The following is a 25,662-nucleotide window of genomic DNA, read 5'->3' on the forward strand; positions in this document are numbered from 1 at the left end:
ACCACCATGAGTTCTGATACATACTCTATAGTCTACACTTTCTAATAAATCATAGCTTTATTGCATAGATATCAACAATTTCAAAATGAGTATCGTTTCATTGAATTAAATATCACAAAAGAATCTCTAAGAGGCCATTATGAGCTTCAGTAAATGCTCTATACCTTCTTATAGACGATTGCTTCATTCTGCTTGCATTTCTCATTTTAGATGCTAAAAATTTTAGAAACACTGTTTACATTAAACTAGGCCTCAACTGATTGCAATAGGAATTGATTTTGTATCAAATGCTGAGAATACAGAGAGTTATACCATTTCGGAATCTCAATGAAACTGGCATGTTTTTTCTTGCATTGGCTCTTAGGTAACCATATTATTTTTTACACCGCGCTAGTTTGAACTTATGAAAAAAAATTAGCAAAACGGAAAAGTTGAGTTAGATCTTCTTTTCATGAAGAACTATTCATGCCCCTCAAAAATAATGAATTACATTCGATAGATCATCTATTCAGGAATACTATCCAAAAAACAGTTTGAAAAAATTCCTTTATTTGGAGTCTTGCCTGCAAAAAGAGTGGCGAAGGGTGTAATTCTCTTGAATTTTCGAAAATCTCCAATATCTCGAAAACTAAGGCACTTTTACTAAACGTAAAATATATTTTTCTGAACCGCCATAGAGTCCTCTACCCCCTGGCTCAATATTATCCATTCATTACGCCACACCCTGTATATAGACTATTAATTATTATGATGGAAATACATATTTCGAGTTTCAACACTTTCGGAAATATTTTTTCTGAGCTTTACCTACTTCCGAATTTCCAAGTCACCGAATGATACAGCAGAAGCCAAAAGCTGAGAGGATCGTTGTTTGATGGTGTATTTGGTTCTCGAAAGAAATTTCATCCAATTACGTGCAGTAGTTTTGGAAAAGAAGCTCGGATTTGGAAGTGTTTCAGTTCATTATTTCCAATAGGGAACATTGGAGTCGAACACTGAAAAATTCATGGATTTTGAGGCAGAGAGGTTAGAAGTAAAGAATGAAAACTACCATCCAGGCTTTTTCTCGATAAACACTAAGGGTAACTCGTTATAATTTGGCGGAAAACTTACAACGACCCTCCAACCTTCTGCTCCAATCGACTCGTTTTTAGTGTAAAACATAACATTCTTGTGTGAAATTTGCAACGTTTTTCCGCTCGTTTTGGTCCATTACTTGCAATAATGAAACCCCCGAATGGTGCACGAAAACGCTGCTAATTATTTCCCAATGCGAAATGTCCCTGCTGTTAAAGAATCACGAATCACCCTCCGAATATCGGATAAATATAAGGCCGGAAGTTCTACGGAGGGACCTGTGCACAAGAGGGGTGTAATGGAAAGGAAGAAAACGGGGGCGAATCTCCGAATCGAACCCGTCCGCAGTCCCCGTTCCGAATCGGTGTCCTTTCGAGGACCCGTCTCCATTAATTCCCCTCTCAGTGGCAATTTTGACTCTTCACCCGCCGAGTACAACGAATCAATGAAACCAATTTGCTTTGATCCAATTTGTCGCCAGATGACGGTCCTCGGAACTTGGAAGTTTCCCCCTTCCGGCCCCCCGTTCCCAGTGACTCATCAAGAGCCGTAAAGTCGTTTGATGCTTAACACGCTCCTTCCTTCTCGACCTCCCGCGCCACCCCCTTCCTCACCCGCCGCCTAATTCCGGGCGAATCTGCGGTTGCCACCACCGCGCTCGGGTGGCGGTTAGAGCCCGGCAACTCGATAGCCCCGCGGCGACGGCCCCGATAAAAACGGGCGCCCGTGTGCGGATTGACACCGGGGGCGCTGACGGCTTGCTCCCCGACCGTAATTCCGGGGTCCCGCGGGTCGGGCGGGACACATGTGTCCGGACTCGGGGTGTCTTGGGTCGAGCCAGTGCCGTCGGCGTATCTGGGAAGGGTGAAAAGGATTAGGTTCGAGTACGGGGTATGTTCCGATGCGAAGAGCGGTGGAGTGCAAATGGTATTCGCGCGGGGGAGGGTTTCTTACAATAAATTATCGTGTATTATAGCAACCACTTTGCGGGGCCAGGTGGACTATTATCCTCTTGAATTTTATGTCTACGCATTTTCTCTTCGAGGGTACAGGTTAACCGTGTGGCTTTTAAAACGTTGTCAATTTTACCCTGAACCACCGAATCGGTGGAAAAGGCTTTGTCGTGCTGAATTTTCGATCGGGTTCGATCCCGGGCTTCTTCTTCTAGTTCCATCTTCTATCGAAGGTTGGAAACCATCATAGCTATGCGGATTTTGTTAACCTCCGCTCTAAATAATTCTGAGCTACTACATCCGAACCATTCTCTCAAATTCCTGAGCCAGGATATTCTGCGTCTACCCACATTTCTCTTTCCTCTAATTTTGCCCTGCATAATGAGTTGTAGTAATCTGTATCTTTGCCCTCTCATGACATGTCCCAAGTATTCCAATTTCCTTCTCTTGACAGTCAACAGCATTTCTGGTTCATTTCCAATTTTTCTGGTTACTTCTACGTTTGGCACTATGTATTTCCACCCATGATATTCGTAGAATTCTTCTGTAACATCAGAATTCAAATGCTATTCGAATGAGTTTGTTTTAAGGTCCACGCCTCCATGCCATACAGAAGCGAGGAGAACACATAACATCGAAGCATCCTTAGACGTAGAGTCAACTTTATATCTCGACAACACAAGAATTTCTTAAGTTTAATAAAAGCCGTACGTGCTATCTCCATTCGCGTTTTTATTTCTTTAGTTTGATCTATATCCGATGTTATCCATGTTCCCAAATACCTGTAGTTGTATACTTTTTCCCGGGCTAGAGAAGAAATTTTCTAGTCGAAACCAGTACGGGCCATCATTCACTGTTGGTTAAAATTAACAGTGATGTGCCTTAGGTGGCGTAAGAACACATTAATAAAGCCTACATAGAACACAACTGGTTCTCCGAACTCGTACAAGCCCATGGAGCTTCTGAGGGGTACTTTGGAGAATCACGATGATATGATAAGATAATATATACAGGATGTATTTGAAGTTGAGGTTTTTTTTTTTCAACACAAGGTGGAACTGGTCAAAATGAAGCGTTTCACCAAAAATCTCCTATAAAAAATTTTCAAAATGACAAAATTGAAAAAAAAATTGAAAATGATTACTGAAATAGATTCAAATACAATCCTTGACCATTTGTTAGCTGAATTATCGCAAAGCAGTGGGAAAAAACTTATCTCCTGATTCGACCATGTGGTTTCGTTTAGGATATTGGCTCGTTCGATATTAACGTGGTAATTAAAATAGAAACTTACGATTGCCGAATTGTTCTCATTATTTTTTAGTAACTTACACGATTTTATGAAATGGCCCATTTCGATAACAACTGACAGAAGAGACTTAGAGCACAAGTGTAAAAAATAGAATAATACTTCAAATCTCACCAATAAAACTCGTCTAAATTATTCACAAATTTTTTCACAGTGGCATCACAATCTTCTTGTTCGAACATTCCAACAATCGTCGTAAAAATGGGATGAAATGGGGAAACATCATAGCACTTTTTCAACATAACTAACATAAGCACTTTCATGAAACTGCCTCGATTTTCTACATTTTTTTCACCCTTAATTGCACGATACAACAATTATGATTCTCCCAAAAGTGACCTGATGCATCTAATTCGATGAACTTGGTACTGAACCATTCATTGTCCAGCCATATGTTTATGTTTTGTTTCGTTTTTGCGATGCCTGAGTCACCTTCCACAGTCCCCCGGTACTTGAAATTCACTGAAATTTTGTCGAATTTCTAGGGGTTGTATCTCAGCCATCTTGGATATTTTATATAGACAATTCTTGGTTAAACGACTTATTTTGATAAGTTCTACCTTCTGTCAAAAAAAAGTCTCACCTTTGAAAACACCTTGTATAGTCGACCCATAGTTTATAGTTTGGTAAGGGGCTTACATTCCTCAGCGACCTTGAAATTTATTGTGATCCGCATCAGAGCTTTTCTCACAACTGACCCATCTACAACTCGTCCTCAAGCTCCAAAGTTTCAATAAACTCAAGTATCTGAGAGGGCTTCAAGGAGTCTCATTCAATTTAGATCAGTTCGGATCCTTCAAACAAATATCGCCATCGATTAATTCGGTCATTCAGAATCCTGATACTCAACTTATTTCCTCGAGAATTAGTTATTGGAAGACTTCGAGTAGATATGGGTATACTGTAAAAATGCCGGTTGCGGATATTCGATACATCATCTGTCACGCTCCTGGGTCACTTCTTTCCAGTCATTTCCGCCACTAATATTGCCAGTCTTAACAGCCGGAAGTTCGCACGAGTGCCCTTTGCAATCGTTGATCATCAATTTGGAACATCGTGTCGTAACATTGTGACATCTTCTTTTCCCCGGGCTTCCTGGAGGAAATCAATTAAGTTGGCGATGAAGTGATATATTTGCTATCCTGTATAATCCCCACAATCTCATACGATGCGTCTTGTAATATACAGGATGTCCCAGGGGTGTGTACATGGTCCATAACTTTGTTTCTATCCATACTATTAAGACAACCTTCCATTTTTGTCATAAAGGAGAAATTGTGAAAGGAAAAAACGTATTTTTGATATAATGCGACAGTCTTTTCTTTCTATCTTGAATTCATAACACTATTCAACAAGGGTTCTCCCACCTAAGAGATTTATATTTTTTTTGTTAGGTATCCCTCACCTTATTACAAAAATAATAGTACTTACGTTTGTTTAGCTCCCGTTATCAAAATAAAAGACATGCGTGAATTGTCCATGTTCGCACTTCTGTACCCTACGATACTTTATGAAATAAACAAACTATTGAAGCAAGTTCAGTTTCTGGCAGCATTGAATGACTTTGAAAAAGAAGCCTGGTTGTCCTTTGTAGAAGTGACCAAAAATTTTCTCGGCAATCACAAATCTCCGCAATATGTAAAGTAAATATCGTCAAAACGATGTTACAGGCTCATCAAAAAATGGGATGCAACATGTCCTTAAAGCCCGTTTGCAACAGCCGAGAATTCTCTACAAAATTCTCGCAAGAAAACAGCAGAGATTATTTTGTATGCAACTGAACAGAGAATTCTACCGAAAGTGCGTATGCAACGGTATATAATTCACGGCGCATGAATTTTCGAGCAAATTCTCTAGAGAATTCTCGGCTGTTGCAAACGGGCTTAAAAATACACTTTTTGCAATCACATATTAATTTCTTTCCACAATATATGGGAGGCGTAAGTGACGAGCATGGGGAGCGATTCCATCAGGACATCGCGTCATTCGAAAAACGCTACCAAGGCAAAGGGGAACCCTCTATGCTTGCTGATTATTGTTGGTCCATCGTTAAGCTGCGTTTACATTAGCGAAATTTCCTCGCGAAAATCACTCGGGCATCAATTACTCTCATCGAGTGAAATTTCGCAGTTCCCAAAACAAAGCGCAATCAACAGCGAAATCTTTCGCGAGTGGAGCGAGCCGCCTTCAGTTTTTGTTTCGCAGTCAGTACGGAGATTGTGTACCACGTTTACACTATGCGAAATTCGATGAGCGAAATCCTTTGATGCGCGGACAAAAACCGACAGACCTGTGGCTCGCAGCGAGGGCCCTCGCCTCGCAATTCCTCGCGGTGAGGGAGGCGTCTACACTAGTGTAAACGCAGCTTTAGAGAAATACTGGAGTCGTCCTACAGCAGAAAAGACAAAAGATCTAAGCGATCGGAATCTTTTACACCATTGCAAATATTATAATGCATTGTTGTTGTTAAAAATCATGAATATAATTATTAAAAAACAACAAGAGCTAACTTCCACTTTTTATTTATCGGGCGTTTATACCTTGGCTACGAAGATTCAAAATATATATATATATATATATATATGTTTTCCTTAGGTGGGAGAACAAAGCTATAATTTTGTCGATCAGTGTAATTAGCAACCTTCGTATTGTGAACATTCTAAAAATTGCTCCACAAGTTCCACAAAATGACACTAACAAAGACCTAATCAAGTATTTAAAAAGATAAACGTGTTCCCTTCTCTCGCCACACTACTAATCATAGGCCCTTTCTGAAATTACTCTCTCACTGCATCCTTGCTAGTGACAATCTCATTCTACTACCTAGAGATTCTGAAGATCTCCAGTATTTTAGTACTTCACGGTTAATTGCATCGTGTAACATACCACCAGAGTCAACGAGCGTGTCAAATCGGAAACCCGTCCGATATCCACTGCACGAAAGGGCCGTATCCTCCCAATAAAATATATCTAGGTGATCCGTGGGTCACGCTAAGTTCGTAACGGTCAAACGACGCCGCCAATCTTCCCTACCGACCGCAGCCTCCTCCCCCGACTCTCCCTTCAAAATTGATGATTTGCCCTGTCCCTGTTGTGCTCGCACGCGAACAGCTCCCCGTCTTTTTTCGACGCCGATGATCCGCTGGAACTCTCCGGATTCTCACAATTTTCCGCTATTTGCCAGTTCCCCATACGAGACGAGCGCTTGGGCGTTGCTCTGAACAGGAGAGATTCAACACTGATAAACGTTCGATGGACGTTCCTAGAGGATTTCAATTTATCCAGGAATTGATACTTGTATCATCAGCCCTACAGATACCTACACCTAACTTTGAAATTTGAATGGAAGTATTTTTCTTCAGAATAATTCGAATAGATCGATTGGTTTTGGAAGATTCAGCTACTAGGATCATTTTTCCATTGATATGGAAATAAAGAAATGAAACGATCAAAACGAACAAGTCAACCACCATCACTCGTAGAATAAACAAACAAAAAAAAAACATTCTGGCGAGGAAGAGTAGATGCTGACCATGTTTTCAGTCTTATTTGACCTCGTCAGAGCAGCACAACTCCCACCTCGAGGAAAATGGTTATTGATGACCCTTTTATTCAATGCCAACAGAGGCTGTGATGTATGAATACAGCTAAGCGCCACCTGACAGGAAACGCGGTCCATCCAAAGAGTATCAAAAAGAGGATTCATTCTGTATTTTCGGCCAGTTGCTTTTCGATGCCCTCCAAGGTTTCTTGGTACGAAAACGGATGCAGATGTTCGATTTTTTCGTGTATTTTGCGTAGTGTCTACCCACTTCAAGGTTCCGATTCCATGCGTCTGATCTTCCATTGTAAATCGACAACGTGAAAACTCTTGTTGATACTCTTTCTTCTTCTTCTTCATCTTACGTTAGGACTTAGTCAGGTGTTTTCTGCAATGTTCCTCATTCTTGGGATGCCGACGTCCAGCTTTCGTACCATCGTTTTGGTGGTCTTCCTGGGAGTCTCGAGGTATTGGGCTTTTCTGTTTTTGCTATTTTGGGTAGTCGGTTGTCGGGCATCCTATCTACGTGGTCTCTCCAGTGTCTTCGTCTTGTTCTGGCCCATCTCACCACGTCTTGTAGTCCACAGATCTCTCTGATTTCCTCACTTCTCTTATGGTCGTACAATGTATAGCCCGTTATACTTCTCAGTACTCGCATTTCCGTTGTTCTCAGTTGTCTTTTGGTTTGAGCATTTTCGGCTCGTGTTTCAATGCCGTATGTCATGACTGGCCTCACACACGTCTTGTAAATTCTGACCTTGCTAGCTGTGCTCAAGTGTTTGTTCCTCCATACTATATCGCGTAGGTATCCTGATATCAGGGAAGCTTTTGTTGTTTGGCTCTGCACCTCTTCTTTTAAATTTCTGCTACTTGTTATTTTAGAGCCAAGGTATGTGTACGACATTACTTGCTCGATACTCTTATTATACACTGCCAGCTTGCATCTTCTCGGTTCCTTAGATACAGAAAGGCATTGGGTTTTTTGGGTTGAGATAATCATGTTGAAACAGTCTGCCGCTCGTTCGAAAGCATAGAGAAGTCTCTGAAGGTCATCCTCATTTTCAGAAATTATCACAGCGTCGTCCGCGTAGCACATGATTTTAATTTCCTTTCTTCCCATTCTGTATCCTCGACTCTTGCTCTTAACCTGTCTTATGATCTCATCCATGACCACGTTAAAAAGTATTGGGCTCAGGCTGTCTCCCTGTCGTATCCCTGACGCGATTGGTATTTCCTTCGTCAGCCCCGATTCCGTCTTGATGAATGTTGAGGTGTTGGTATTTAGTTCGCTAATGAGTCTTATTATGTTTGTATCTACTTTTCGTTGTTTTAGTAGTCGCACTATGTCCGTGAGGCGTACTCTATCGAATGCCTGGGTGAGATCAATGAAGCACATATAGGCCGTTTTGTTAAATTCTATGGCTTTTTCGGTGATCTGTCTGATGGTAAATATGGCATCTATCGTCGATCTGTTCTTTCTGAAGCCTTGCTGTTCCTCGGATATTCCTGTTGAGACTACCTCGTCTGATATTATTTTTGTTAGTAGCTTCGATACTGTGCTTAGGAGGCTTATTCCTCGATAGTTTTCGGGGAGGGCTCTCTCTGATACTCTTTGGTCCAATTAAATTCACTCTTTCACTAATTTTTATCGATAACTAACATCAGCCCTGACACAAATATGCTAAAAAAATTTAAATAAATTCTTTAATTCCGGGTGTTCCTTTTTCTATGCACCTTGGTATAAAAAAAGGTATTGAAGTAAATTTGTTTTAATACCCTGTAGGTTGTTCACTTTTTACCGCCCAGATTCTATCATGCATTTATTCCCGATCAACATAGGAGAAACCTCTGGTTAGTTCCCATTTCTCTATAGATGCCATTGAAATTTCTACCACGTACGAAGGAGGGCGACAAACCGTCCAAAATCTTAGAAAGTCGAATTTAGTATTCATGCCGTCGAACACCCCTATTTTATGAGGGTTCAGAATCATTCTGATATATTCCTTCAGGATCCAAGCTTTTCGAATGATATCCAGCATTCGTGGAGTAGGAATATTCTCGTATGACTAAATTTTACCAATTTTTAACTTGACAAAAGTCGTGCATACACTGGCACGCTTTCGAAAATTATTATACATACTTCATAAAAAAACTCTTAGTATCTGCTGTTTGATAAATTTCCACAGGATCAATATTTTTCGATAGATGTAAGATAGACCATTCCAACCATACATGTTTTATGTTAGAAAATGAAAAAATAAGCATCGTTTCAAGCATGCACCAGCATCATTTAATTATTTTCGAATAAATTACATATCTTGTTTCGACGGCATAGTTGAATCTGTCTTATTCAAATCATATACTGTCTATACAAGAAATCCGCATAACATAACAGAACACTTGTGTAGATAACAATTTTGTTAATGCTCGTGACTAATTGAGCATTTTTTTTTGCAGTTCTTTCAAGCAGTCCAAAACTTTCATCTACCAATGGCAATAGCAAACCAAGAGCGACATCCGGTCATACGGTGCCTGGACCTGGTCCAGGTAACCAAAACCAGAATTCCCTGTCTTTTGCAGCGGCATTGAGAACGTTGGCCCAACAGTCTGTGCCTCCAACTAGTGAGCATTCTTCATCAGCTCATACCTCAGCAGAAGCGTCCAGGAGAGATCCAGGTAAAACTAGCTATTTGAATTGTTTTACAGTTGTCTCAATTTGTATAACACTTTGATTGTTCTCATGACCTCAAAAGAAGAAAAAATAGTTTGATATTGATGATATTGTGATCTCATTATCCTCTCATACTTTTTTATGTTGAAACCAATTCACTTCTCAAGATAGAAATATATCGATCCTTTGTTCGAAAGACCAAAATAGAAAATAACCCTGCTTCAGAAAAGTATTTTGGAAAAACTAGATGGCAAAGAGTAAAATTACATTATTATAATCATTTGCAGGAATTAATACATCGGATAAATCTAAGGCTACGCCTGAAGTTAGTATATATGGCGTGAATAATCCTGCATCAGTCAGACCTTCTGATTCAAGAATAACACTACCTAGTCCAGCTGACAGATATGGAGCTCCTACTATGTCAGATTTAGGAAGGAGTGGCTTTCAGCCTTATAGACCAGAAGAAAGGTACACATCATTCATAAACTTCAAAATTTGGTTGAATTCCAATTATTATGTGAGACACTCACTGTTAAATTTCTGATGGAATGTTTCTTGCTTATTTTCTCTTAATATTTTCAACCTTATTACACTTTCCAGAGTACCGGTTGTGCCGCCAGTAGGTTTAGATGTTGGAGTTTATCCTCCATATGGTTATCCTTCAATACCAATGATGGAAGAGCAACTTTATTATGACCGAGCTAGATTACTAAGGCCACCGTGGCCCCCTTTCGGTCACCCAATGGTAAATCCATACATGATTCCTGGAGCTGGAGCATTACCCTTCTATATGCCTGATAGGTAACTACATATATATTTCCTCTACTTTCCAAAGTTAATTTTCATGATTTTGGTTAGTATAAAAATTCTGTCACAACTTCATTATTAGATTCAAAATAAATAATTTCTTGTTTTCGTTTCTATCCCTATTCAGTTTGAAGGTAGAAGAAGAACATAGGAGACTGGTGGCGATGAAGAAGGATGAACAAATGGAACGTGAACTTTTGCAACATCAAAGAGAACGGGAACAGAGAGAGAAGGAAAGAGTACTGAGGGAGAGGGAAAAGGCTCAATCCCGTGTTTCCCCTCATATTCCTCCACCTTCCCATTTAACGGCACAGCCTCCGATGATGGTTCCTCTACTTCATCCCGGGTCAATGCTTCCGCCCACTCCTCTAGGTCTACCATCCTCACGAAACTCAATTCAAATGAATGCGCCATTTTTACCGCCGGTTTCGTTACCTCAAGGTTACTCCGTCCCGAGGTCAAGTCCCAGCTTGCAGCGGCAGTCTCCACATGCAGCTTCCCATCAATCCCACCCGTCATCGTCTAGCTATTTGTCTCATCGGCAATCTCCGGTTATACAGCCCTCAGGACCTCTCATTAATAATTCAATGGGATCATCTAGTCAAGTTCCTCGCTCATCGCCTAAACCGCCAACTCCGAAATCTACCAGTATTCCACAAACTCCCACGAGAGGGGGAGGGGCTTCTACCCCCGGTTCAAGGTCTAACACACCCTCTGGGGGAGGGACATCGGGACATATGCACGGTGGCAGCTCTACACCGCATCGTAGCAGCTCTACACCAGTTCAGACGAGTTCTACGCCTAATCCACAAGATGAGAAGCTACCTCAAGATGCTAATTCTATCTCAGTTGCTCAAGTACCACCCTGTTCAAGCGCAGGTGAGGGGAATCGTGCGGAAGGAACAACTGCTTGACCCTCTGCCTCCATGCTTGTCATTAGCCAATCTCATCCCCAAGATTACTTAATTTTCGGTAATTAATTGTGGTTTATGTTGGGTTTCACCTTTTTTGCATGTTTTCAGAAGTTGGAATATTTTGTAGAGATTATGGAAGGGTCAGAATATACCAGCTTTTGATACTGTTCATTTTAGATCCATTTTTTAGCATTACTGCTCTTGTGATATTAATTAGTTTCATGTGCTTTAGCTTCGTTTCATGACAATCTACTAATGTCAAGGGGCTTATAGCGAAGAATTTTCCAGTAAGAGGTTTAATTTGTGGAATGGTGAAAAATCTCACTTTTAGTTTATTGAAATGCGATTTTCATGACAACATTGTGTCCACACTCGTTGACTCTTATTTGTTACTCGGTTGCAAAGTACAATTAATAATTATTTCTAAATATGAAACCTGTTACTGGAAGATTTGCAAAGATGTTGCTCATCAAATATTGAGATTTTGATATGATATAGAAAGTATTTTGGAATAGTTAAGTTTGCTAGGTGATATTGTTGAGGTAAGGGAATTCCATGTTTGCCATTTGTTTGAAAATTTATAATTTCTCGGGATTAAAACTTTTTCAACTAAAATCCCCCCTCAAAAATGAATTAGGATGATATTAGTTCATAAACATTCAGGCAATTCAGTTAATTTCAGCTGTAGGTAATTTTTTAGTTTGAGTATTTAGTTTATTATCACGAATCAGCTATTTATTCCATATCATTATTATTTGTCTTTGTTTCAGCCAGGAAGCCTACCATAGCACCAAGTAATATTTCGAATCATCAAAATCAGACCCAAGGTGTCAGCATACCTTTTGTATCTACAAGTATTACCTTAACTACTAATCAAAAAAAAGATCAAATCTGTCAAATTACTGCTTCTAAATTAAATAATACATTAAATCATAACATAGAATCAATCGTTAATAACAATTTGGAAAATGGAATTCAGGCTACACAAAGCAACCAGAAATTATCATCAGATTTTCCTCCTGTCAAAAATATTCGCCTTATGACAAATTCTTGCAATGAGATTAATTTGGATGAAGCAAATTCGTGTCAAAGGTTGTCTGACGAGACAAAGACTACTAATCTCAAGATAGGGTCATCGAATATGGGTTCTGAAAAGAAAACATTGAATATTTCAAATGATAAAGAAGAAATAACACTTGTTAACATATTAGGTCTGGACAAAGACTACACAAAGAGAGACAGCATGGGATCCCATTCATGGGAAGGAAGAAAAGATAATACAAATAACAAGAGTATCATTTTTGGGAATTCCAATTTACCAGAGTTAAGTGCCCAAGTCAAGCATGGAAGTACCCCAATAAACAATCCTAGTCACCAAACATTCAGTCCACAGTTACCTGCTCCTTCTCCCAACTACCCTGTTCAGAGTCAAGTTACCCAAATCATTGCTGAGGCTCCTAAAGAGAACCATATTGCCCCTGCAGATCCTGTTCCTATTGTAAACAATAATTATATTAGTAATATCCCACCTACTAGTCAAACTCATGCAGAAAACTCTTTGCAATCGACTGAAGTTGATGAAAAACCGAACTGCAACCTCATAGTTAAAGAAGATAGTATTGCAAATGAAATAGATGTCGTTGAAGAACAAGAGATGAAAGAAGTTCTTAAATTTCAAAATCAAGCTAACGCAGAAAAGAGATCAATGGAATGTAAACCTGTTGTATCTAGATTGGACGATAGTAAAATTGGGACCCAGTTTACGGTTTTGAATATTCCAACCGTAATAGGTCCCCCCTTCAAGAGAAAAATACTGAGCAAAATTGATTTGGCAGTAATGAAAAAAAAATTGAAGCGACAGAAAAGGTTGAAAAAACCTAGAAGAATGAACAAGTTAACACACAACTCGGAAAACAATGTAACAAGGCAGTTTGAAGTCAGCATTTACGGTAATTCCGATAGTTCTTCAAGCTCCAGTTCTGAATCAGAGTCAGACTGCGACGTTTCTGAATACGATACTTGGATTAGATCAGGGCCACCCTTGAAGCACTCTTATTCTCCCAAGAAAATGTGTTTTCTTCAGGTTTTTGGATTAACATCTCACACAAAGAAAAACAGTTAGTTAAGATGTTTTCTCTTTAGTATTGTTTCCTAATATTTGAATATTTCAGCTATCGAAATGGAGAAATTAGAGAGAAGGAAATGGCAACAAGTAGTAACTATTGCAGATCAGAAGGATCAAGAAAGCCAATCAGAGAAAAAAGTCTGTTCTTTAAATTTACCTGTGCCTTCAAAATCACCTTCAGTATTGAATTACACAACTGATTACAAAAAAAAATCTAACTTCCTTCAAGTCTTGGGCCTTAATACCGTACCTGCACGAGTTAGAGATGGTAATTTTTGTTTTCCAATAACATCAACATTAGCTTCTTTACTGAGTCTTTTTGTACATCACTATTTCCTTCGTTTTATTTCAGAAATGGAGAACAATTGGATGAAAATAATTGAAGAGCGCCTTAAACGAAGTGATGAATCTCCTCTTACTTGTTATAGCTTGATTTATCATCGTAAGCAGAAAGCCCACATGAATTTGGCCTCAAATGATCTTATCACAGATAAAACTGTATCTGATCATTTCAAGATCCCAATAGTACATCGATTCTCAACAGCGGTCTACCATAGCATAAACTCTGAAAACCCCTTCTCTAATGCCAAAAAGGTAGATGTAAATGTGCCTAATTTCAACAACGTGAAAGATAGAAGTAAGGATTGTGGTGTCACTGTGCCCTCATTCAAAGCCAAACAAATTACACCTGATAAAAAAATGAAATGGCCAGGGATACAAGAAGTGATGGAATCATATGAAAGATATTCTAAAGGTAAGGACGTCTTGCATTAATCTTTCAAAAATCGCAGGAACCCTCAGTTTTCCATTATTCAAAATGAGTAAACATTTCGTTTTATCTGCTCAACCTGACTTTACTTTATTTCTTTTCACTTCACAGTCATATTTTCATACAATAAAGAAGTAAAGATTTCCTTGCAAAGGACAACAAACCATAGGATTGTTAATTTTTCTATTGCATGATGAACATTTGTTGTATCTCTTTCAAGCCTGTTGTCTAAACCGAAAATTCGAATTTCAGAAAGGGAGCAGGAGATTGAAACTTTGACTAGACATAATAAAAACCTGAAAGAAGAAGCCAAAACTTTACTCAGCCAGGAAAGATTGCTTGTTCGCAAACAAAAAGGATTGAACTCTGCTTTATTTCTTATGGAACAAGATAAGAAACGGTTACAGAATGAATTTGACCATCTAATGAAAATATTTAAAAACTTTCGGTAGCGGAAGTTTTATCATCTCAGATAAGATAAAATTTTTTTTTTAGTTGAATTATTTCTATTTATGGAAATTTTGGAATATTGGACCAAAAATCCTACTAAAAATATTACTTTGGTGACAGGTGGTTTATTTTAGTCTGATCATTTTGTTTTGGCCAATGCAATAAATTTTTTATCTTGAAGATGGTGTAATCAATCGAAAAAGACTGTGATGGAATATTGCATTTCGAGGTGGAGTAGTGTACTTATTTCTTTGTTGGTCAATAGTATTATTTCCATATTGACGTATTTTTATTGCATATTTAATTTTTTTTATATATATTTAAGATGAGAATGTGAAACCAAATTGGAAAATATTGTTGTATGATTTGGTATGTTGATTTTACGGGTGTTTAATTTAGATAGTGTTCACTAATTCTGTGATAAATACATTTTAGTATCTTGACGTAAACACTGTTTCTAGCATGACAACTGAATAAATGTACAGATGAATGATCTTTTATTTTTATTTTACTTATCCTTCTTTATTTGGCTCCTTGGTTCATTCACTAAAAGTTTTATTTGAATTATATTCATCGAAAAATGGTTTCCTCCTTGTGAAAATCTCCTTAATCACAATTGATTAATGAATGTTTAATAGATAATCAGTGAATCGGCTCATGAAACACAAGAAAACAGAATGACTACTCCATGCATTGATCCTGGATAAACTGAATTACTTGATTTTCACTAGGATGATTTATGACTAGATGAAGTTTATCTTCACCAAAAAAAAAACCTGTTACTGGATAGACTTTATTTGAACTCAATTCAATTGTTCGTCAATAATTCTCTTATTTGTTGAGTCAGCCATTCGACCCCTTCTTGTAAACCTTCTCCGGTAACAGCATTACTAGCCGAAATGTGCCAAGGCTTGTCCATAATTTTATCCAAGCCTAAAGCAGCTGCAATTTTGACTGTACTAAGAGATTCTTTACAGTCCATTTTATTGGCAAAGAATAATATGGGTAGTCTTTTAGTGCAAATGGCTGGATGTTGCAACATTAGGTCCAGTTCTTCTTTCACAACAACTAATCGAAGCCTGTCACTGCTATCAATGACAAAGATGATTCCGTGGCAGTCCTTGTAGTAATGTTCCCATAAGTTCCTGTACCTACCATGACCTGACATATCGAAAGCGGTAATTGCCAGATTTTGACCTGTAAATTGAGTAACCAGTCAAAGTTATCAGATTTTTTTCTAACATGGATAGGGTGTGACATATAAGGAAAAAATTGAGCGGATTCCTTAGTCAAAATAAGGTTTATGTTATAAATATTTAGCGAATTCCCTTCCCTTATCAAGATAGACCCCTTTAAAAGAAAGAGCAATTCGACATATTTTATTTCCCCACCGTCTAATGATAACATACAAATGAAATGTGGCAGAAATGATAATCTTGTTGAAACATTCAAACAAATGTCAAAAACGCTCATTATTTTACGCTCATCTGCATCATGTTAAATATTAAAATGTCTCCTACAGATACTTTATATTATGTATATTGAATAATAAATATAAAAGTGTCTTCTACAGACATCTCGTAATTAAATCGATATTATTATTATATTGTTATTTGGTTTTCTTTTTATTGAACAGATTCGTTAGCAGAAAAAAGCTTAAGAAAGAGAGGAGGCTGATCAAAGAATCGCCCTGTGCAAAGAAATTCCACCACTCACTCTGGAATCTTTCAATGTTGAAACCCACTGTTGGGACAATTTCCGCCACTTTTTCTTCGTCATTTTTGAAATGGTTGATTACAGTAGATTTTCCACTATTATTGAGTCCTACCACCAATACGTTGACTTGTTTCTTACGCACGGATCCAATAAGTAACGATAATTTTTGAAACAACCCCATTGAATATGTTCATGTTCAATAATACACTGTTTTGTTTGTATTGTCTAGTTAGCAACGACTTTCATATCGATTTTAACTTGTTATTGATAATGAAACATAACGAGGGGTTAAATAAGCGAAATACCATCGCTTTGATCAATTTCTTGAAAAAATTGATTATTTTTCTTGAACAAAAACCTGATTTCTTTGTACAAAGGACAGGCAATTTTAGTGGAAAATTTCAACATGATTTTGTTGGATTCATTGTTGTCTGAAACACTATATCCATCAGATTGAGACACCTTTTCAATAAAGGCCCGTGGATTATTTAGAAATAATTTGGTGATAAAAAAGAGGCCTAATTCTCATGCCTTATTTGAAGTATAACTTTCCAAAAATTATGAGTGGGGGGATATAATCAAGATAACCAATGGATATGATATAAGCAAATAGTTTTTCATGCGTTTTACTTTTATTAGTTGTTGTATTCAATAGGAATGTTTCATCTTTTTAGAGAGTGATAACTTCATGCCACAAGTTTTGGAATATGCGACTATAAAAAAACAACCATTTCTTACTGTTGAGATTTCATTTCAACTATTAAAAAGTTTCACATAGAACATGGATCAGATTAATTTTATTTTCCTTCTCATTCTGAAGTGAAATTAATAATGATTGATATTTATGCTAAATAAGAAATATATTGTTCAATAAATACTGAAAATAATTTTATTTGACAGCAGATACTGATATTATATACAAAAAAAATTGATAGTTTTGCAAATGTAACGTGCAATTACAAAGTAACCTCTCCACAGTCTTCGACCTCCATATCTTCTTCACTACTTTCTTTATCTGCTTCCCTCTGTTTTTGTTCTTCTGCTTGTCTCTGTTTGAGCCCAGCTGCTGGAGATTTAATAAGTGCCATATCTCTTTGTACCTCCCTGACATCACGTGTTTGTTCAATTTCTCTAGCGGCTCGCAACCTCTGCATAACGTGTAAGGCTTCTCTCTTTTCTTTGATGGATACAATATCTTTCATAGCTTCAAGCATTTTCGCCATTTGTTCTCTGCTATATTTGAGAGGAATATTTCTCTTCTTTTCGAATTCGAAGGATGGATCCACTGCCAATTCTTTTCCAACAGTTTTCCTGTAGGCTTTGGTCCATCTAACTTTACGTGGGTTCTTCTTCTTTTTGAAGGCTGCATGGCATTTGGAACGGCAGAATTTGAAAATCTACAGAAAAACGGGGCAATGATACACCATGAAAACGTAAATACATGCAATACTTACTTTTGAGTCATTTCTTACGAATTGAATCCCATGACCGGGATATATTTTGGAAGAACAAAAATAACAAGTTTCTATACGCATCTTTGCTAGGAATTCTTTCTTAAAATTTTGTAAATATTCACACTTTCTTTTTGCACACTTTTATATTTTTAGAGGTTAGGCCGGTTAGGCTAGAGACCTAACCTAAATTTACAACCACGCACCTCGTTCTTCTTTTTCTTCTTACAGGTTATTCTGTGATTGCACCGCAATCAATATTTCTTGCACTGTTAATTAACAAAATCACAGCTTCTTTCATGTGTAATATACCTACTACAAAGAAATTATTGTTTCGAATATAAATAAATTTGAAGATATAATAAAGGCAGAATGAGAAATTATTTATGAGGTGCTAGGGTAGGCCACCCATTACGTCATTACTTATACAGGGTCGATAACTCTTTTGGGCTAGAAGAATTATTCAAACTTTGGCGGAATCGACTCTGCTTTTAAGCTAAGAATATAGTCAAAAATTTTAGGTTATGAGCTAATTGAAGTTGATTCCGCCAAAGTTTGAATCATTCTCCTAGTTCAAAGTTATAGACCGATAGAGCAATATCGACTCACCCTTTACGTTTTGGAGATTCCAAATACTCATTTGTTCAAACAGCCGCGTCAGCTCGTCTTGTATTATTGCTTTTGGAGAACAAATAAACTGTAGTGCTGAATATTGCACTAAACTGTGGTGCTGAATATTGCACTACAGATTTCCTTTTACCATTCTCTTGGTACAGTGGAAACATGTCCTTGTCCAGGAATAAAAAAAAGAGCTGCATTTTTTGCTACGGTTGTTTTTGCTTGAGTTGACACATTCTTGAAGAATTTTGTGGATTTGCACTTATTTAGATATGACTAGCTACGAAGCTACACGATCTAGTTTAGCTCTGACTCATACTCATACTATACGGCTTCTTTTTGAGCTAAAATCAAGTTGTGTTGAACCCACACAAATCTCACAAACTTTGTGTAAAAAAGTGTTAATTGCTTTCACAAGAATCATTCGCTGCTTTTCTTGAATGTTTCTGAATATATGTTAGTCTACTGACTGACGTTTTCACCTTGGGATCTGGAAAACCATCATATTTGGAAAGTCCAGGTTGAAATTACAGTTTGGAAGAGCACAATTTTTTGTTGGGACAGATTCGTTTAGCTTTTTCATGGCGAAAAACCCTGAATAAAATCAGATATTGAGGTTACTTGGCATACAGTTTTCCAGTAATGGAAGTTTAAATTTCACAAACACTTTTCCTTTCAAACGGAAAAAAATATCAGAGACGGAACCGAGATATTATAAAAATACCGGCACGCTGTTAAATTAGCAGCATTTTTTATACTGTTAATGTATAACATAAACCACTTGTCCCCAGATTTCAGCATCGATCGAAGTGAAGTAAGCCGGTAATTATTCCGCAATAATGTGTTTTTAATATATTTCGTGTGCTGAATAACGTCCCAGATGGCGTGGGAGGCAGCTGTGGACCACATGCCACATGACGGTCGTCGGCGTCGGTTCAGCGCCCGTCGAGTTTTCGCGGCAGCTCTAGGGTCTGGCGTCCCGAACGTCGTTTGTTTTCTCGACGCACATATTGGTGCGTCCAGAAGCGAATTGTCGGATTTGGTCATCACTTTTTGATAAAATCAATTACTCTCTCATCTACGACTTATAATAGTTATTTGTGTATAAAGGACGAAAAACTGTCTTTTGCTGTCGAGCCTGCAAATTGATAGCAGAGGCATAGCCGAGGCTAGCAAGCAGGCGAGACACTATAGACAGTTTTTTGCCGAGGTGTATATTACAGTTTTTCGCCGACCTCACAAATTTTTATGAAAGTAAGTACTCACTTGGGTGCTACAAATCCAACCTGGCCTCCTCATCTCTGGAGGAGTGTTACTCATATCCATATCGCTATCACTATTCACTATCCCATTCTTGATTATAATGAATACTTATATTCAAACTTTTCTGAAAATGAGATTGAAGATCAACCTCAAGGACTAGAACAAGTCTTTTTAATGTCAGACAGGTGAACAGTAGTTTACTTCCACCCACCTGAAGATGCTATTGTAATAGCGAAACACGTGTTTTGGCAAACAACTCATCTTAGTGGAAATCATATACCCATTCAGGACATGTATATCCATTGAATGTCCATTGGACGTACAAAATGGACATGACGGACATCCATTGTACGTCCAGTTATGTACAATGTTTGGTCCAGAAAACGTCCGACCCTGACTGGATTTAACATCCTATGGACGTATATATAGGATGTACAATGGACGTACAGACAGGATGTACATTGGACGTACATACAGGATGTACATTGGATGTACATACAAGATATACAATGGACGTACATACAGGATGTCCAGTGGACGTACATAAAGGATGTACATTGGACGTACATACAGGATGTACAATGGACGAATATACAGGTACGTCCATTGTACATCCGAACCTCACAGGATGTACAATGGACGAACATGCAGGTACGTCCATTGTACATCCTATAGGTACGTCCATAGGATGTTAAATCCAGTGAGGTTCGGACATTTTCTGGACCATTCATTGTACATAAGTGGACGTTATTTGGGAGTCTCAAATGCCCATTTTATTGGGGTTAGCATTTTTTAATTTTGATTCGAAAAGGGTATTTTAAAATCCCACCTATCAACACATATATTCATTGATAATAATCATAAGGAAATTTGGATTATTGAAAAATGAAATGCCTGGAAATGTTCAACATCTTTATGTGAAAAATTAAAATAAAATAAATTACAAGTAAGTATAATTTGAAGATTGGACTACTACCCCTATGAAAAAAACTAAACTACAAAAAAACTGAATAACAAAGAAGCAGATAATATATAGAGGTATATACCTCTATATATTATCTATATATTATATTATATAATTCTGTTTTTAGTTCTATTTTTATTGGTATATATTGACATGAATTTATGACGTAACTAATGAGGAAGTTTAATTTGATGCATTTTGAATAGTTTATAACTTGAAGATAAATCTTTTTTGGTCCTAAATTTGCCGCAGCACTAAATCCTTGTTCACATAAATAGGAAGATGGAAATGCTATTAAGAATCGTTGAAAATCAAACCTAGGTACTGTTTTGAAATCGGCATTTGCAGCAAGTTCCCGTCATTCTTGAATTCAATATTCAATTCCCAATTTGTCAGTTCTTTCCAATCTTCTTCTTATCAGGATGATACTGTTGTTACCTAATGCAAATGCAATCCACTGCATGTCCTATAGAAATACGTATAGATTTCCGACCCAAATGATTGCAATACCTACAATAATGACAAAAATTAAACTTACCTTGTGTTCACTTTGAAATGGAAAAAGTTGGAATATTTTAAAGATTTTGTGATTGATGAACTTCCAAATGAAATAAACAGCGTTTTTCCTTTGTGCTGATATTCCAGAGTAAACTGTAAGTGTGAATAGAAACAATCGACCATTCATCAACACAACTTTTTATCCCGATCAACCAGTAATGAACTCTGTTTCATCGAGGTAGTATGCATAATTTATATTCGTAAGCATCTTATGAAGAAAACTTCGAGATTATTATTATTCAAGGTAATAATTCCTTCCCGTTTAGTCCTCATTATCCTCAATTGGAAATGGCAACACAATTTTTCAATTCTGGTGTTATTGGATGAAATTATGAAGTGATAAATTGATCCCACTGTTGAAGAGAATCAATATAATGAAAAAAGACACTATTTGTGGAAGGTAACTTTGTATTTTGTATGAATTTTCTTCTTCAATTAGAGGTGATTCCAAAACAGTGGAAAATTTGTTGTGAGTAGAATGGACTGGAAATAATGTTATTTTGTCGTTTCAATTTGTGTTAGTTCAACTGTAAATTCGCCAAATTTCAACCAATGCTTCGATGATCGCCTTCTTGATGATGAAACGCATGTATTAAATAAGGTTAATTCATCAGTGAAGAAGATTGCACCGTCAAACTTTCCTCAATATTGACGGTTATCATGGTTATCACATAAGAATTACATATGTTTTAGAAAGCAATCTGAAATTCTTGGAATGATTATATTGTCATTGCTCGGACAGTAAGTATTTTCCAAAACTTTCTCTTCACTGTTTAATTTGTCAACTCAAGCTCCAATAGGGCTTAGTATTCAGCCTTCAATAATCTGTAAGTAAAAAGATTATGTACTTAATTAATGGGAAAAAAAGTTATATAGATGCGGTGGTTTTATGCATGATGTTTCATGTTTCTATGAATAGTCGATCAACCTTATTGTTTCCTTAAAAATGTACAAAAGTAACAACTTAGCCTTCCTTTTGTAATTACGATAGATTAATAGAACAGATTAGTAACGTCAACGGCAGGTAGGGGTGGATTCTGAATGAAATATTCATCTTTATTTCATGTAGAATTATTTCATAACTAGCTCAACTCATAATTCAATTTATTTATGCCGTGAAATAAGAGGTTGCAAAATGGCGTAGGCGACGGTTCAAGCAAATATACTTTAATTCTTATTCAAAGTGGTTTTTGTGTCATCGTCTGTTCTCACAAAAAAAAGGTATGGAATAATTGTGCTTTCTAGCTAATATTATACGTATATCACGACGATCGAATGAAAATATTAGCTAGAAAGCACAATTATTCCATACCTTTTTTTTGTGAGAACAGACGATGACGTTGTGAAGAGCTGCTGTCAGACTGAGTAGGAAAAAAATTACCAAATTTTGGCGATCGATTGTGGCTGAACCATTTGTATAATTCAAACGATTTTGATGTCATTTGAAAGGCTATTTTCTCTTTTACAAAAGAAGTAGTCACGAATTTTTTGTCTGATGCACACTCCTCAGTGAAAAACTGAAAATTGTGAAAAAACAAAAAAGCGCGAAAATTCGGCGTCCCCAAAAGCTAAACAGCTGGCAGAAAATTGTCGCAAACTTCACTATGAAGTTGTAATGCCCTTCATCGTTTGGAACCATTTTCAGTTTGTTAGCAATCTTCACGAAGCACGGCTCTTTTTCGACCTAATTTGCCTGGACCAATACCCTATTTTATTCATGGCCATATCTGCCGTGAGATCCTTCTTATGATGAAAAGTTTCTTTATTCGAATTTATGGTCTTCCAGATGGATGATTATATGGTGGCAGCCTATATAATAAACGGACATCCAGCTGTTGGAGGTGTGAGAATCGGATGTTACAGATCTGGGCCATATCCCACCTATAAATATTTCGATAGAAATCTTGGTGAAAGGAAAATACGAACCCCGATCGTCTCTGGCGCGCGGGGCAAGGAGAACCGTGAAATGAGAGGGCGCGTTAAAGCAGAAAGAGTGCATTTGAAGGGTGTACGGTCGCCATATTGGAAAACAAATTGCACGCGCTGGTCCTGACAGCCGCTAGATGTCTCAAAGAACGGACTCACAAAGCGGCTTCTGACGCTGACAACTTCAACAAGTTCTAGTTGGCGGCGAGGCGGCATCGTAGCGTTTGTTCGTTGCCGAAAAACAACTGCTCGACTTATTACGTCGCTTTCCAGATTGAAAGTCCGAAACACACTCCGTTACATACACTCGTAATTCATTCCCGAATTCAACTTATTATTTTCTTTCGAACGAATCGATGGGGAGCAGATTGAAAACATATCCCGATGTGCCAGTTACAGGTTTTCAGGGATTTTTCATTCGATAAATCGGCAGGGGGCACACGAGTTTTAATTGTCGATTCCGTGGAATATATCGGTTGGGAATGAAACAATAGGTACTTTTTTTGTTCTCTTATAATTTAGAAATGTTTCGGTAAAAATTGGTAGAAGCCACCTTGTTTCGTTATTCGGATAATGAACCTTTGAAATTTTTTTTACAGTTCACATTTTCAGACATGTACAGGGTGGGCAAAATTCTTTCTCTACTGAGGAGATCTCTAGAACTATACATGCTAGAAGAACACTGATAACACATTCTCGATGTCTTTTTTCATGACTAATCCAAATCTGAAAATAGAATCGGCCTATCATTTTTAGATTTTGAGTTATAAACAAAAATTGAGATTTTCACGATTCCGAAAACTTCTCACACCTTTTTTGTCTTTGAAGGTACAGATCTGAAGATTAAACCTTCTTAGGCACTTTCATACGTAGAATCTACTGACAAAAGATTTTTTCTCAATTTAAAAATAACAAATTCAACGAAAGTTTGCATTTAAAAAAATGAAAGTTCACCTAATGATTCGAAATGAAAAAATATTTTGAGCTCGTCAGTTAAATCTACGTAAAAAAGTACCTGTAGAAGGTTCAAGTTTCAGATTTATAACATCAAAGACAAAAAAGTTATAAAAACTCTACGAAATTGTCAAACTCAAAAACGAAGTATCGTAGGAGGCTGCGGTTTTCACCATTCTTTGTTTCTCCGAAAAAGAGCACGGAAATGTGTCTTCCGTTTACTAGTATCTGCTATAGTTCTCGAGATCCTCTCAGTAAATAACGTATTTTGCCCACCCTGTACAGGGTAGGCTAAATTGGTGATACCTGAACTACAACTATTCAACCCGAAGAAATACAGGAAAATGAATGTGCCATTGATATTGTCCTTTTTCGAGAAACTAATAATGCCATCAGCTGCATTCCTCTATCTTCTATTGTTTTCGAGTTATAGGCCAAAATTGAAATTTGGGCGATTTCAACTTTCGTAATTATCTCCGTTTCTGTTTGTGCTAGGATTTGTTAAAGTATAAACATTATGGAGGCACTTTTTTGATGGCCATCCTGTGGCTTACCATGATTTTTCCGAACAGGTTTATTTGCTGAGCTATTACATAAAGTTGTACCACACTCTGTATATCATTCTACCACAGTCTAGGTCGAACGGATTTCTTATCATGTGTTGTAGTATATCACAATTTGTCGCCAAGAACATTTTCGTTAACTTCTTGTATCTGGCAGGAAAATTTGTAAAGTAACAGATGAATGGGTTACTCACCTCTAATATACAGGGTGAGTCTTTGACTCGTACAAATATTTTAACAATAGATTCTTGGGATCGAAAGAAACACTTTTTCCTATACCATTTTTTCTTATTCCCTGATATGAAGATATAGCATTTTAAGTTTTCATAATGAGCTGTACCACTCCTGGAAAAACAAAATAACCTTCAGAATAACTAGCTAACTCGGTGACAGTACACCCCTGTGGATCTTTTAAAGAGAGTAGTATTCAGCTCAAGTACCCAATTTCTCGAATTTCACAGATATTGTTAATTTTTTGAACATCAAATTAGGTACTCGAATAGCGCATCATACGAGAAAATATGAGGAACACCTACTTTCATTTTACAAAACGTTCAAATATTCATCAAATATCGTTTCAAGAATTGGGTTCTTTGGTATTTTTATATATCTTGGTCTAAAGTTATCCAATCTCAATTTTTTTATAATTCAACATTAAACTCAACTGCGAATTTCATATTCGAAAAGACTGAAAGAACTGATTCTTTTCGAAACGTGAAAATTCTTCGCAAAATCTGAAGTCAACGAGGGAGCTTTTCGTGCGTTTTTCAGTTTTGACATCCGAGGTAAATTGAATTTTTATCGAAGTTAATTCGTACAAGAGGTCAGGGGTTCTAATAGGAGAAGAAAGCCTCTACACTGCAGCATTGTGGGCCTAATGGTTTTTGCCCGCGGCATTCTTCGACAACAGGCTGAAGAGGTTCCGGTTTTTCCTGATAGTGACAGGTGAAAAATCACCTCTTCAAACCTCTGGTTTCTTTCAGCTACTTCAATTTTGGCTATTCCGAGATGTTCATGCATCGGACAGTGG

At 37.4% G+C, this 25,662-nt stretch overlaps 3 protein-coding genes across 4 annotated transcripts in view; 1 reads left to right on the forward strand and 2 right to left on the reverse strand.

Annotated features, from left to right (window-relative positions):
- The window catches only part of LOC123308741, a 46,063-nt gene extending 30,951 nt beyond the window's left edge, over window positions 1-15,112 (forward strand). Inside the window, exons 10-17 of the mRNA XM_044891535.1 lie at window positions 9,338-9,556; window positions 9,839-10,022; window positions 10,155-10,355; window positions 10,489-11,240; window positions 12,046-13,392; window positions 13,447-13,668; window positions 13,753-14,154; window positions 14,422-15,112. Coding sequence (XP_044747470.1) covers window positions 9,338-9,556; window positions 9,839-10,022; window positions 10,155-10,355; window positions 10,489-11,240; window positions 12,046-13,392; window positions 13,447-13,668; window positions 13,753-14,154; window positions 14,422-14,621 — 3,527 coding nt within the window. The 3' untranslated portion in view covers window positions 14,622-15,112. The remainder of the gene's footprint in view (window positions 1-9,337; window positions 9,557-9,838; window positions 10,023-10,154; window positions 10,356-10,488; window positions 11,241-12,045; window positions 13,393-13,446; window positions 13,669-13,752; window positions 14,155-14,421) is intronic.
- A 286-nt stretch (window positions 15,113-15,398) lies between these two features.
- On the reverse strand, window positions 15,399-16,566 carry LOC123306911 (ADP-ribosylation factor-like protein 6). 2 transcript variants are annotated; one of them, XM_044889109.1, is made up of 2 exons: window positions 16,336-16,566; window positions 15,399-15,780 (listed from the first exon to the last, which is right to left on the reverse strand). In XM_044889109.1, exons 1-2 carry the CDS (start codon window positions 16,514-16,516, stop codon window positions 15,428-15,430), a joined length of 534 nt encoding a protein of 177 aa, XP_044745044.1. In that variant the 5' UTR covers window positions 16,517-16,566; the 3' UTR covers window positions 15,399-15,427. The 2 variants fall into 2 exon arrangements, with proteins under 2 accessions (XP_044745044.1, XP_044745043.1); XM_044889108.1 differs by having other exon boundaries at window positions 15,399-15,816; window positions 16,336-16,562.
- Window positions 16,567-17,210: 644 nt separating this feature from the next.
- Window positions 17,211-17,966, reverse strand: LOC123306913 (probable ribosome biogenesis protein RLP24). The gene is made up of 2 exons (XM_044889110.1): window positions 17,790-17,966; window positions 17,211-17,732 (listed from the first exon to the last, which is right to left on the reverse strand). Exons 1-2 carry the CDS (start codon window positions 17,868-17,870, stop codon window positions 17,292-17,294), a joined length of 522 nt encoding a protein of 173 aa, XP_044745045.1. The 5' UTR covers window positions 17,871-17,966; the 3' UTR covers window positions 17,211-17,291.
- Between the last annotated feature and the right edge of the window lie 7,696 nt (window positions 17,967-25,662).

The sequence above is a fragment of the Coccinella septempunctata genome, chromosome 2 (assembly GCF_907165205.1).
Source record: "Coccinella septempunctata chromosome 2, icCocSept1.1, whole genome shotgun sequence".
Lineage (NCBI taxonomy): Eukaryota > Metazoa > Arthropoda > Insecta > Coleoptera > Coccinellidae > Coccinella > Coccinella septempunctata.